Genomic DNA, 13,534 nt, shown 5'->3' on the forward strand with positions numbered 1-13,534 from the left:
GCTATGAAGAAAGATTGAAAGAATGACATCTTCTTAGCCTAAGTAGATGTAAAATGAGAGGAGGCATAATACAAGTGTTCAAATTCATTAACGGTATAAGTGAGGTGAATGCCGGCTGCTACTTCAAAATTAACCCACGGGGCCATGGGTGGAGACCGGTTAAGGGGAGATTTCGGACTAACTTCAGGAAGCACTTCTTTACACAGTGAGTCGTGGACACATGGAACAAACTACCCAGCTGAGAGTAGTTCCTTAGAAACTTTCAAATCTAAACTCGGTAATTATTTCAACACACTATGTGAATCGGAATTTGGCAAGCTTTGATGGGCCGAATGGTCTGTTTTTGTCAAAAACTTTCTAATGTTCTAACGCACACAACTGGGGCCTGATGCCTTGACAGGTGTTCTGACATCTGCCTCTGAGACGGCTATCACAGGGTTGCCAGATGCTATGGGAATTTACACAGCTACAGCTTTATTCTCCCCTTCAAAGGGTGCATAAAAGGCATCCAGAACAAACAGGAGTGAAGCATCGCAGCCAGTTATGATTAGATTTTACCTTGTAGGAAGTAATGGCCTGCAAACCCTGCCATAGCTGACGTGCATCCCGTTCCGTCTCTAACTTCACTCAGAGTTGCTTTTGTGCTCTTAAGATAGCTTTTCATAGGTCACACCTGGATTTCTTGTAGATTTCTGGATCACCATTCTTAAAAGCCATAAATCTAGCCCTCAGCAGGCTGCAAATCTCAAGGTTCACCCATGGCTTCTAGTATGGGTCTGTTCAGTTGGTTCTCAAAGGCATGTTGGTCTTAATGAATTTGGTGACAATGGTGGCATATTCAATAGGTTTCAATAGGTGCACTTTAGTGTCAGAGAATGTATACAATATACATCCTGAAATTCTTTTTCTTCACAAGCATCCATGAAAACAGAGGAGTGCCCCAAAGAATGGATGACAGTTAAATGTTAGAAGCCCAAAGCCCCCCCCCTCAGGTACAAGCAGTTGCAAGGCAACGACCACCCCCCACCAGCAAAAAAGTATTGTTCCCCCCCCCCACCGAGCACTCAAGCATGCAGCAAAGTATCATAAAGACACAGACTTGCAGTAACCCAAAGACTACCTGTTCACCCGGTATTCAACATACCACAGGCTCTCTCTCTCCCTAATAAGGGAAAAAGAGGTGTCCCCGTTTCACAGTGAGAGGGGAGACATAACAAACAGCTCACTGATTTATGATGTTAAAAGTCTGTTGCGTTGCTTTTCTGAGCCCTGCACCCAAAGAATTGGCCCCAGAAAGGCAGGTCTCTGGACACACAACCGGCAGCTAACCCGCTGCTCCCGATGTTCCGTGTTCTCCCGCGACACTTCAGTCAAGGGCACCAGCCTTGAATCACCCCACCTCCACAGCCACGAAAATCTGGCACCCTGAAGGTGCTTGTCTTCCAAGCCTTGTCCTTGGGATATCAAAAAGCAGCCGGTCGTGAGGCCCTGAGAGCGGGTCCCATTCCGGCAAAGAACCGAAGTCAGAGTGTAACTCCAGGTCAGGGTCTTCAAAAGAACCCTGAAAGGGAAAAAAAAAGAGATATCAAAGATAGAAATAGGGTTGTTTCCGAAGATGCAAGCAAAGGGGTCACCATTTAGTGACACCGTTTATCTGAATATTCATTCAGATCCAAAGATGAATCACTGAATATGGTTCAGTCCACTGATTCAAAGCAGTCCTGCAAGCACTCTCCCGCCTCCCTTGATCATACTTTTGTGGTCCTCATCTGTGGTACTGCAGAGAGTGGTGTGGGAAGCTAGGTCCGAATTTAAACACCGCAGAAGTGAGAATTATCTTAGCCATGTGCAAATTGCCGTTTTGACGATGAGAAGACAGAGATGAACTCATGGCTTAAAAATAGGTTTTGATTTGTGGACTTATGAGAGGGGAAACAATGTTTGACAAGCCTATAGTTTCTTTTCTGATCTTTTGCTTGGCAGAGTAAGTTAGGACAACTGGTTCAATTGGATGTTCAGAATGACTTTGATAAATTGGCACAAGGGAGATTATCAGAGTAGATGCCTTTATGGGTAATATGCTGGCATGGTTCACAGGCAGAGAACAAAGCATAGAAATAAAAAGATCACTTTCAGTTTGGAAGGTTATGGCTGGGTAGATGTGGAACTGATTCTTCCCCTCGCTGCAGTAATTAGCATCAGGGTTACCATTCTCAAAACCTTTGGTGGCTATTGAGAACAGAAACATTGCTTTATCCGGAGGTAGTGAGAATTCGGAATTCTCTGTCTTTCCTCAAGAGGCCTGTGGCAGCTCAGTCACTTTACTTAATAAAAAGATTGATAGATTTTTAGATATTAAGGGAATCTCAACAGATATGAGAGTGCAGTAAAGTGCTGTTGAGGTGAAAGATCAGCCATAGTTTTATTCGATCGTGGTGTTGGTGGGGTGGGGGGGGAATGAGTGACTCCCCTGGTTCTGTTTCTTATGTCCTGATTGCTGGCTCAACGTTCCAATTGATTGACCAGTCAAGAAAAGGAAGGAGTAGCAACTACATGCATTGTCATAACCTAAGTGTCAATGAACTCTGTTGGGGGGGGGGGGGGAATTACAGGATAGAAAAGAGATGGTGGGTTTTAGAAAAATGTTTGCAATTGGAGGTAAGAAGCTGAGGATACTTCCACTGAATTTAAGAAGGACCATGGAACAGTGGCAGACCACTGCATCATTTGGGCTTAAAGCAAACATTTACTGTCAACCACTGCTCCGTCCACACTGCGCGGGTGCACAGCCGCACGGTAATGGAAATGCTCCCACGCACATAGCCTTTGTTGCTATGCAACTGGAATTGGAAGGAGCTAGGAAAAGTTTAAGAAACATGAAAGATTTTCTTTGTTGTACTGTATTTCATTATACTCTTCAATTAATAAATAAAATCAAAAGTATCTGTTTTTTCCATTTCAATTCTAAATATTCATCGTTTGCATACTTTTTGTAGTGCTGCACAGTTTTCGGGCCATGTAAAAATTTCCTGCTCAGATCAATGGTCGGTATGTGCAGCTGTAAAAGAATTAGAGAGAATATTGCTGTCAACCCATTACTGTCCTTCAGAAGGTGATGGTGAGCTGCCTTCTTGAACTGCTGCAGTCCTTTTGATGAAGGCAGTCCCACCGTGTTAGAGTCAAAGAGTTATACAGTACAGAAAGAGGACCTTCTGCCCAACTGGTCTATTCTGACCAAGATGCCCAGTCCAAGCTTGCCCCATTCTCTAGTGTTTTGCCCATAACCTTCTAAACCTTCTCAATCCATGTATCTGTCCAACTGTCTTTTACAAGTTACTAATGTATCTGTCACAAGCCCTTCTTCAGGCAGCTTATTCCACATAGGTACCACCCTTTTTGCCAAAAAACTTGCCCCTCAAGTTCCTAATAAATCTTTCTCATCTTACCTTAAACCTATGCTGTCTAGTTCTCTGTTCCCCAACCCTGGGAAAAAGATTGAGTGCATTCACCCTATTTGTACCCCTCATGATTTTATGCAATTCTATTAGATCATCTCTCAGTCTCCTACACTCCAAGGAATAAAGTCCTAACCTATAACTTCTTCCTATAACTCAGTCCCTAGAGTCCTGGAACATCTTTGTACATCTTTTTGCACTCTTTCTAATTTAATAACATCTTTCCTATAGCAGGACAACCAAAACCAAACATAATACTTGTTGCTGGGCAGGGTATTATAGGATTTGAACCAAGCAGTTAAAAAAGGCCAGTGCTATATTTTCAAATTGAGATAGTGTTTATAGGGAACCTACAGGCAAGTGTTCCCGAGCACCTTCGACCTCTGGCCCTCTTGGTGATAGAGGCTGCAGATTTGGGAAGTGCTGTCAGGGTAGCCTGGGTGAGTAACTACAGTGCATTCTGTTGCTGGTTCACCCTGTAGTCACTGTGAAGAATTTTCCATCTTGCTCCTGTGTTGTGCCTTGCAGATGGTGAAAAGAATTTTGAGGGTCAGGAGGTGAATCACTCAGTGCAAGATCCACAGCCTCCGAGTAGGTTTGATAACAACTGCTGAAAGCTGGATAGCTTGGAGAGCTATTGTGATAGATTTAGAGGAGAATTATTTCCAGAGGAACGTGTAATATAGGAGGGATTAGGTAGGGATGGAGAGATGTAGGTAATAATGGATATAACGAAGTGGCTGAAGATAACTGGGAATGGTGAAGACAATGAGAAAAGAGGGCAAAGAGCCGATTATCAACTACAGGTGGAAGAAGCTGGAGGTATGTGGAGAGTCCTCATTCGGGAAAGGAGGTGGACAAAGTCAGTAGTTTTAAATTCCTTGGCTGTTAACATATTGGAGGATCTGTCCTGGATCCAGCACATATGTGTCACCACAAAGAAGGCACAGCAATGCCTCTACTTTGTTAGAAGTTTGCGTAGATTCAGCAAGTCTCCAAAAGCTTTGACCAACGTACTTGTACCAATTACAACTGGAGGACCAGGAAATAAAATCTACCTTTTGTGCAGATACCAGATTGGCACAGCCGTGTCAGTTTTCACTTTATGCGAGGTAGCTTCAACTAATGAAGCGCCGTTAACGAGCACATACGCCATCCACTCCACCTCAGGCCAACGTCAATCAGGCTTTAGATGATCTGATTGCACGGTGGAGTATCCTAACCAGTTGCATCATGGAAGCAAGGAATGGAAAAGGTTACAGAAAATAGTGGATACAGCCCAGTTCATCACAGGCAAAACCCTTCCCACCATTACAACCACCGGTGTGGATAACTTCATTCTACTCTGAACTGCTTCTACTGTATGACCAACACACTCACGTTCAAGGACTCCTTACAATTCATGTTTTCAGTATTACCTCTATTTGAAGTTTGTCTTCATAGTCATACTTTATTGATCCCGGGGGAAATTGGTTTTCGTTTCAGTTGCACCATAAATAATAAATAGTAATAGAACCATAAATAGTTAAATAGTAATATGTAAATTATGCCAGTAATTTATGAAATAAGTCCAGGACCAGCCTATCGGCTCAGGGTGTCTGACCCTCCAAGGGAGGAGTTGTAAAGTTTGATGGCCACAGGCAGGAATGACTTCCTGTGACGCTCTGTGATGCATCTCAGTGGAATGAGTCTCTGGCTGAATGTACTCCTGTGCCCAACCAGTCCATTATGTAGTGGATGGGAGACATTGACCAAGATGGCATGCAACTTGGACAGCATCCTCTTTCCAGACATCACCGTCAGAGAGTCCAGTTCCATCCCCACAACATCACTGGCCTTACGAATGAGTTTGTTGATTCTGTTAGTGTCTGCTACCCTCAGCCTGCTGCCCCAGCACACAACAGCAAACATGATAGCACTGGCCACCACAGACTCGTAGAACATCCTCAGCATCATCCGACAGATGTTAAAGGACCTCAGTCTCCTCAGGAAATAGAGACGGCTCTGACCCTTCATGTAGACAGCCTCAGTGTTCTTTGACCAGTCCAGTTAATTGTCAATTCGTATCCCCAGGTATTTGTAATCCTCCACCATGTCCACACTGACCCCCTGGATGGAAACAGGGGTCACCTTTGCCTTCGCTCTCCTCAGGTCTACCACCAGCTCCTTAGTCTTTTTCACATTAATCTGCAGATAATTCTGCTCACACTATGTGACAAAGTTTCCTACCGTAGCCCTGTACTCAGCCTCATCTCCCTTGCTGATGCATCCAACTATGGCAGAGTCATCAGAAAACTTCTGAAGATGACAAGACTCTGTGCAGTAGCTGAAGTCCGAGGTGTAAATGGTGAAGAAAAAGGGAGACAAGACAGTCCCCTGTGAAGCCCCAGTGCTGCTGATCACTCTGTCGGACACACAGTGTTGCAAGCACACGTACTGTGGTCTGCCAGTCAGGTAATCAAGAATCCATGATACCAGGGAAGCATCCACCTGCATCGCTGTCAGCTTCTCCCCCAGCAGGGCAGGGCGGATGGTGTTGAACGCACTGGAGAAGTCAAAAAACATGACCCTCACAGTGCTCGCTCGCTTGTCCAGGTGGGCGTAGACAAGGTTCAGCAGGTAGACGATGGCATCCTCAACTCCTAGTCGGGGCTGGTAGGCGAACTGGAGGGGATCTAAGTGTGGCCTGACCATAGGCCAGAGCAGCTCCAGAACAAGTCTCTCCAGGGTCTTCATGATGTGGGAGGTCAGTGCCACCGGTCTGTAGTCATTGAGGTCGCTGGGGCACGGCGTCTTCGGCACAGGGACGAGACAGGACGTCTTCCACAGTACAGGAACCCTCCGGAGCCTCATTTGCACATTGGTCTTTGTCTATTCATATATAGTTTTGTGTAAATTTCTACTGTATTTCTTTTTTCCCTGTAAATACCCGCAAGAGAATCAACCTCAATGCAGTATGTGGTAATATTTACAGACTTTGATAATAAATTTACATTGAACCTCAAAAGATAGGAAAGACGATGGAAAATGTTTCTGTGAATCTGGTGGGGGGGAGGTGTGGTTGGAGAACAATGGTGAGGCATGAGAGGCCAAAATTTAATTCCTCAAGTGCAGAGGACTAGGAAGGAATGACTGAGGCTTTGGTGAAGATCCAGCCTGTGGCACTTAGTGTGGGTTATCAGTTGTGGAAAATTCAGACGGTTGGTTGGGAAGTTTTTAAACACTTAGATAACAAAGGCATAAGCTAATGTTTCACTGCTGAAGCACGGAGGATGTTAATGCTTTGGAAAATGGTTTTGGCGGTGATCAAAGATGTTAAACTTGTAATTAAATGGTGAATTAGGGAACTTTAAAGACTGCAGACTCCAGCTATTTGGCTGCTTACCATGCATTTTCTCATCCTGAAGTGATCAACACATCAGCGCCTGGCAAATCAGTCTGTGCGATTTGCACGAGCAACTCTCACACATCTTTGTACGACTCCCCTCCCTGGTGTTAGGTTTGCTTTCCGTGATTGAGCCCTGCATGTGATAAAAATGTTATTCCTTCACAAATCCTCATGACCTCACCACCCTCTGCCTAAAGAAATCCCTCCTCATATCCATTCTAAAAGGATGGCCCTCATAGAAAGAGGGTTAGATTATGAACAAACCACAGAAACCCTGGGCTATAGCAATAATACCAGAATCTCTGGTACTTCATAGAAAAACTTAGGTTATGAAAAAAAACCACAAAAACTCTTAGGTTGTAGCAGTAATGCCAGAATCCATTTACAACTACAGCTCTGGGGAAAAAATGCAATTTCTATAGCACAGGACATTGGACGCACTAACCTTAACACCTCAGCTTGAAGGACACAACCCCAGAATAGAGGGATGTCCTTTTAGAACAGAGATGAGGAGGAAATTGTTTAGCCAGAGGGTGGTGAATCTGTGTAATGTGTTGCCACAAGCAGCTGTGGAAGCCAAGTCATTGAATATAGTTAAGACAGAGATTAATAGACTCTTGGTTAATCAGGGCATGCAGGGATATGGGGAGAAGGCAGGAGATTGGGGTTGAGAGGGAAATGGATCAGTCATAATGAAATGGCAGAGCAGACTCAATGGGCCAAATGGCCTAATTCTGCTCCTATGTCTTGTGGTCATATAAAAAATCTATTTTAACTGCTAGTTTATCAATACAGTGTATTATGGTTGAATAGATCAACATTGTGAAAAAGGGACCAAAGGATTTAACAAGAACATTTAACACCCCAGCATGGAAATATTCCTACTCACAAAGGAAGGCAGGCTGTCCAGTGCCTCAGGGAGCAACTGGAGTGCCAGTGACAAAAGCAGGTACCAGAAAGATTCTGCGCATTTGCAGGCACCTGTGGGGAGAAAAGCAACTTTTCATCTTGAGGATGTTTCACCACATCTAAGAGGAGCTGGAAAACATGGGGGGATGGTGCAGAGAAAGAAGGGGTGACTTGTGGCAGGATAGGGACCAAGGGGGTGACACCAGTCATAATGATACAGGCTAACAGAGGTGGTAAAGGTTGGTTAATCATAGTTGCTGTCTGGAGATGAGGTAAGTTAAGGGAGGGGGAGGGGAGAGGGGAGATAGGGAGGGGGAGGGGAGAAGGGAGATAGCACTTATTAAAACCACCCTTAGAAGATTAAATACAGTTTTGAACTTATTACCTAAAAATATATGATCGTCATAGAGAGCATACAGCAATGATTCTTAGACCGGTTCCAGGGAAGGGGGGGTGGTCTCGATGGGCTGAATGGCCTGTCTTTGTGTTGTACTGTATCTCTCTGGGTTCCTATGTCGCATGGAAACATTGAAAGGACGGAAAACAGGAGAACTATGGTTCACGGGATTACGGAACAATGCAACAGGGGTTAATAATCAGAAAAAAGAACAGGAGATGCGCCCAGAAGGAGCATTAATGCCCGGAGTACATCTAAATCGGCCCTTGTGGCATACACAGTGAAATGCTGAGTGGGGTCTGAGCGCCTCGCCTTCGAACCGAGTTGCAACCCCCGTCTCCGGGCTGTTTCCGGAGGGTATAAAATGTTAGCAGTGAAGTTGACAGGAGACATAATCACGTGCTAACGGAGGTGGTTACACAATCGCGACGGGGAGATCAGCGGTAAACCGGGATGGTGGAGTAGAGAGAGCCGGAGCCGGGGCCGGGCTGGAGATGACCTACTACAGGAACTGCGTCTGGTTACTGAAGGGTCTCCGGGAGTACACCAGGTGAGTATTGCGAGCAGAACACAGCTCTCACCGCTGCTTATTTCACTCCGGCTCGAGTGCTTGTCGCCACTTCTCTTCCAAGTTCAGTTTTGTAGTTTTGTTCGCGGAGAGACACTTATTTAAAAAAAGCTGCTCGCTCGTTTGGGACGTTGCAGATGATTTCAATCTGCTGCTACTTTATAAATTTCGCATTAGTGCTGTTGCATAAACCCGGGCGCTGAGTTACATAAGCGAGGGTGCGTCGCCCCGCGCTTCGACGGCGAGAAACTCGGCCGGGATTTAAGATACAGCTGTGGGGGCGATTCGGTAATAGCGAGCCTCTGTCTGGTTAAATCACCTAGTAGCGAGGAGGGAACTGTCGCTGTCTAACAAATAACGCAGTGATCTGACTATGCCCGGTCCCTTACACGAGGAAGTATTTCTGGACAACGTAACTGCAAGGCTCAAGGAATGCTGGGGATTGTAGTCTCATGCACTTTATATTAGCTCCGGGCCCTCGACTCTTTAGATAGTTCTAGCACAGGTTCTTTGAGTTGGTGCTCTCTCCTTGTTATCAGATCTGTGCCCAGCAACTAGTCCTCTACTTGAATCTATCTGCACCATTTCCCCAGGCAGTACAGGAGCAAGACATCAGTCTGCTCCCCGTGAGGTTTCTCTCTGTCGCAATCACCTTCATCTTTTTTTGCTATTGAAACTTCTACCAACAGGAACAGTATCTCTCTGCCTGTATAGTCTACATGCCCTTATCGTAGATTAATAGAGAGAGTATGGAAGTGGGCCAGTTTGCCCACGTTGACCACAATGCCCGTCTAAGCGAGTGCCACTTCTCTGCATTTAGCCCTCATCCTGCTCAATTTTTAACCAAACTCTTCACAACTTCCTCTGTTCTTAGGAGAACTCCAACAGCTTTTGTGATTTTGCCATAAAAAGGAAATCGCACATTCCTAGAATATTCCAATAAATCTCCTCTGCACTTTCTCCAAAACTTTTGCATCTATCCTAAAGTGTGGTATCTGGAATTGCCCACAATATTCTGGGTGAGCCATTATTTTATAAAGATTTATCAAGATTTCCTTGCTGTTTTACTCCACGAGCCATAGAATTCAGTATGCTTTAAAAATCACTTTTCAATCTGCTGTTGCTTCCAATAAACAAGACGTTTCTTCTTCCAGATCTTTGTTCTTGTACCCTTTTCAGACTGTACCCACTAGTTTACAATGTCTCTGTTCCTCTACCCCTTTCAGACTGTACCCACTAGTTTACAATGTCTCTGTTCCCCTACCCCTTTCAGACTGTACCCACTAGTTTACAATGTCTCTGTTCCCCTACCCCTTTCAGACTGTACCCTCTAGTTTACAATGTCTTTTTCTGTTCCTCCCTCTGAAACTTCCTGCTGCCTCAGCTACTCATCTAACGTAATCAAAGACCTCGCCTACTCTGGTCATTGTCTCATCTTCCTGCTCTGATTGGGCAGAAGATACAAACGTTTGATAGCATATACCGCCAACTCAAGGATACCTTCTAATCCACATTATCCACTCTTGAATGGACTTCTCATATTAAAAGGCAGATTATTGATTTCCCAGTCTACTTTTTATGGCCCCTGAACCTAAATTGTCTACTTGCACTGCTACTTTCCCTGTTGCTGCTCTAGTATATTGTGCATCCAGCTTTCCATTTTGTGTACCTGTGTATGGTATGATCTATCCGCACATAAAAGCTTGTCACTGTATTTCAATTCCTATAAACCAGTATTAGCTTGTCCACATGCTTTAAAAAAAAGTTAACAGTTGCACAAGACACTACAAACTTTGTCTAAGCAAAAAATGCAGAATGAAATGTCTATCGTTTCCTCTGGTTCTGTAGTCAGGGTCATCATTGCCGCTCTTATTCTTGTCGCCATCTACAGGTTGGAAAGGAAAGCACAAGACCTTAGGCCTCTGGAGACTTGCTGTGTTTCACAATTTCTTACGGCATGGTAGTATGTTAAAGAGAGCAAGAACTGCAGAAGTTGAAAGGTTGCTCGCATACTTGGGTCTTGTTTAGCATTGACCACATTATTAATCACAATTGTCCGGTTTCCTGACTCTAGGCTATTGTTTTTGAAGGCGTTGAGAAAGTTTAATCAATGGGAACAAACTAGCACATCCTGTACCTCAACAGAAAATAATCAACAGTCAATCAGATTGCACTTTGATACATTAAACCCTAAATCATCCTGGTTAAAATATAAATCTCCAAGTATTTATGCCAAAAGGAATTGAAAACAACAATCATGAGATTAAGCCAAATACTAATACTGCATGAAATGATGAACTTCAGTGTGTGAACATGCAATTAATTAGGAGCAGAGAGAAATGTAGCAGAGAAACAGGTCCTTCATCCTGTCCTCCTACCACTGTCCTTTAACGTCTAAACGCCCACACTCAAATGAAAAAAGAAATCCATTTCTTAATGCCCAATCTTTTTTTAAGCAATCATGTCTTTCCTGTTCTAAATTTTCCCACAAATGGAAATATCCTCTCCCTGTCTACTTGTCCCCTTAATTTTGTATCTGTTTAATCAAATCCCCTTTCCTAAATTCCGCTATACAAGTCTAGCTTGTGCATTCCTGATAAGATCATTTCCCCATTCCAGCGATTAGTTTAGTAGAAGTTCCTGAACTGTTAACATCGTTAACATCTTTCCTTAAGTGAGTAGACCAGGATTGGCCTTATGTTGTCTCATCATTACCTTATATAACTTCCTGGTTCTGAATTCAATTCCCCTGGAAACAAGCAAAAGCATTGTTTTAGCTCCCAAGTTACTTTCTGTCCTGCACACTAGCTTTTTGCAAACCCTTCCAGGTCCCCTGCAGTCCCTTACCATTTCGATAATAAGCATTTTATTTTTCTGCCTGTGAACAACTTCACAATTTCTGACATTATGCTGCATTTGCAATGTCTTTGCCCTCTCACCTAACTTTTATCTTCCATATCTCACCTCTTCATTCCCTGTTCACAACTTCCTTTACTACGTATCAGCAAATTTAACGATACTACCTTTGATGTCCTCATCCATGTTCCTTCTATAAATCGTAAAAGTTGAAGACCCAGCTCCAAATCCTGAGACCTGCCACTTGAAACACCCTGTCGACCAAGGAGAAGATGATGAGAGGCATTGATCGTGTGGCTAGTCAGAGGCTTTTTTCCAGGGCTGAAATGGCTAACACGAGGGGGCACGGTTTTAAGGTGCTTGGAAGTAGGTACAGAGGAGATGTCGGGTAAGTTTATTTTTTACACAGAGAGTGCTGAGTGCGTGGAATGGGCTGCCGGCAACGGTGGTGGAGGCAGATACGATAGGGTCTTTTAAGAGACTCCTGGATAGGTACATGGAGCTTAGAAAAATAGAGGGCTATGGGTAAGCCTAGTAATTTCTAAAGTTACTACATGTTTGGCACAGCATTGTGCTGTAGGTTTTCTATGTTTCTATGACTCATTCGTGCCTGCTTTGCATTCCCTGTTTGTTGGAGATGGCTGGGGCCAGTCTGACTCCTGGTATTGCTTTGCACTCTACAGGAGCGGATACGAGGCTGCAGCACGGCACTTTGATGCCAAAGATCTGGATGTTGATGTGACAGGAAGGTGCTTCCTGATTACTGGAGCTAACAGTGGGATCGGCAAGGCTGCTGCCCTGGAAATTGCAAAGCGAGGTACGTAGGTATTTCCCTAATCCTTCCATCACAGAGTTAACCAGTTTGTTTGGACTGTGTTGAAGATGATTCATCAAGAAGGATGCTAGTTAGTTATCCATGTTTGGGAATTCCAGCATATTTGAATTGTCCCTTACCATTGCACACGTCATTATATAAAACTGAAAATCAGCTGTGGAATTGAAATAATCCAAATTTGGTAATTTCCAGAAAACAACTTTAGATGCTAGGAAGTTTCTGGGCTGGGCAAAGGAAGGTCATGTGTTGAAGCATTAGTTTTGTTGTGTTGGCAAAGGAATTGAAATGTGGATCACAGAAATGATTGTTCAATAACTGATTGCCTCCCAGGTTGCAAAATCCCATGAATGAGGCTGGAAGAACTTTTGGTGAATAGTACTTGGCCCATGCCCTCTTCTGACAGTAACCAGTGCCTGAGAGTAAACAAGTCTTGCTGATGATCTGGGCACCACTTGCATACTTTACAAGGCATTGTTCAGGGTGCACTCGAAGATTTATGAGCATTTTAGGGCCCCTTATCTAAGGAAGGATATGTGGGCATTGGAGAGAGTCCAGAGGAGGTTTACGAGAATGAAAGACTTGAGGTACCATGAGTGTTTGATGGCTCTGGGACTGTACTGAGAGGAGTTTTTTTTTTAAAGAAAGTGGGGGGAAAATCATATTGAAATCTATCAAATATTGAAAGGCCTAGATAGAGTGGACATGGAGAGGCTGTTTCCTATATTGTGGGAGTCTAGGTCCAGAGGGTACAGCCTCAGAATGCAAGGACGTCACTTTAGAACAGTGATGAGGAGGAAATGTTTAGCCAGAGCGTGGTGAATCTGTGAAATTCATTGCCATGGACGGCTGTGGAGGCCAAGTCATTGGGTGTATTTAAAATGGAGACTGATAGCTTCCTGAATAGTAAAGACGTCAAAGGTTACGGGGAGAAGCCAGGAGAATGGGGTTGAAAGGGATAATCAGCCAGGATCAAATGGCATAGCAGACTACTCGATGGGTTGAATGGCCTGATTCAGCTCCTGTGTCTAATGGTCACAGTTATGGCAGTTTTACCTCCTCCTTCCCCCTCACCCAGGGTGGACATGCCATCTACTACTACGGCATAGGTTTAAAGTAAGGGAGGCGA

General features: G+C 44.2%; 1 protein-coding gene and 1 long non-coding RNA gene across 2 annotated transcripts in view; one reads left to right on the top strand and one right to left on the bottom strand.

The window, feature by feature from the left end:
- Positions 1-1,071: 1,071 nt before the first annotated feature.
- On the bottom strand, positions 1,072-9,056 carry LOC134348145 (uncharacterized). The gene is made up of 3 exons (XR_010018360.1): positions 8,731-9,056; positions 6,841-6,976; positions 1,072-1,561 (listed from the first exon to the last, which is right to left on the bottom strand). It is a non-coding gene; the product is annotated as an uncharacterized LOC134348145 (long non-coding RNA).
- Positions 8,559-13,534, top strand: part of dhrs12 (dehydrogenase/reductase (SDR family) member 12) — a 29,930-nt gene continuing 24,954 nt past the window's right edge. Inside the window, exons 1-2 of the mRNA XM_063051097.1 lie at positions 8,559-8,699; positions 12,257-12,390. Of these exons, the coding sequence (XP_062907167.1) occupies positions 8,644-8,699; positions 12,257-12,390 (190 nt within the window). The 5' untranslated portion in view covers positions 8,559-8,643. The remainder of the gene's footprint in view (positions 8,700-12,256; positions 12,391-13,534) is intronic.

This window comes from Mobula hypostoma, chromosome 6 (genome assembly GCF_963921235.1).
Source record: "Mobula hypostoma chromosome 6, sMobHyp1.1, whole genome shotgun sequence".
NCBI lineage: Eukaryota > Metazoa > Chordata > Chondrichthyes > Myliobatiformes > Myliobatidae > Mobula > Mobula hypostoma.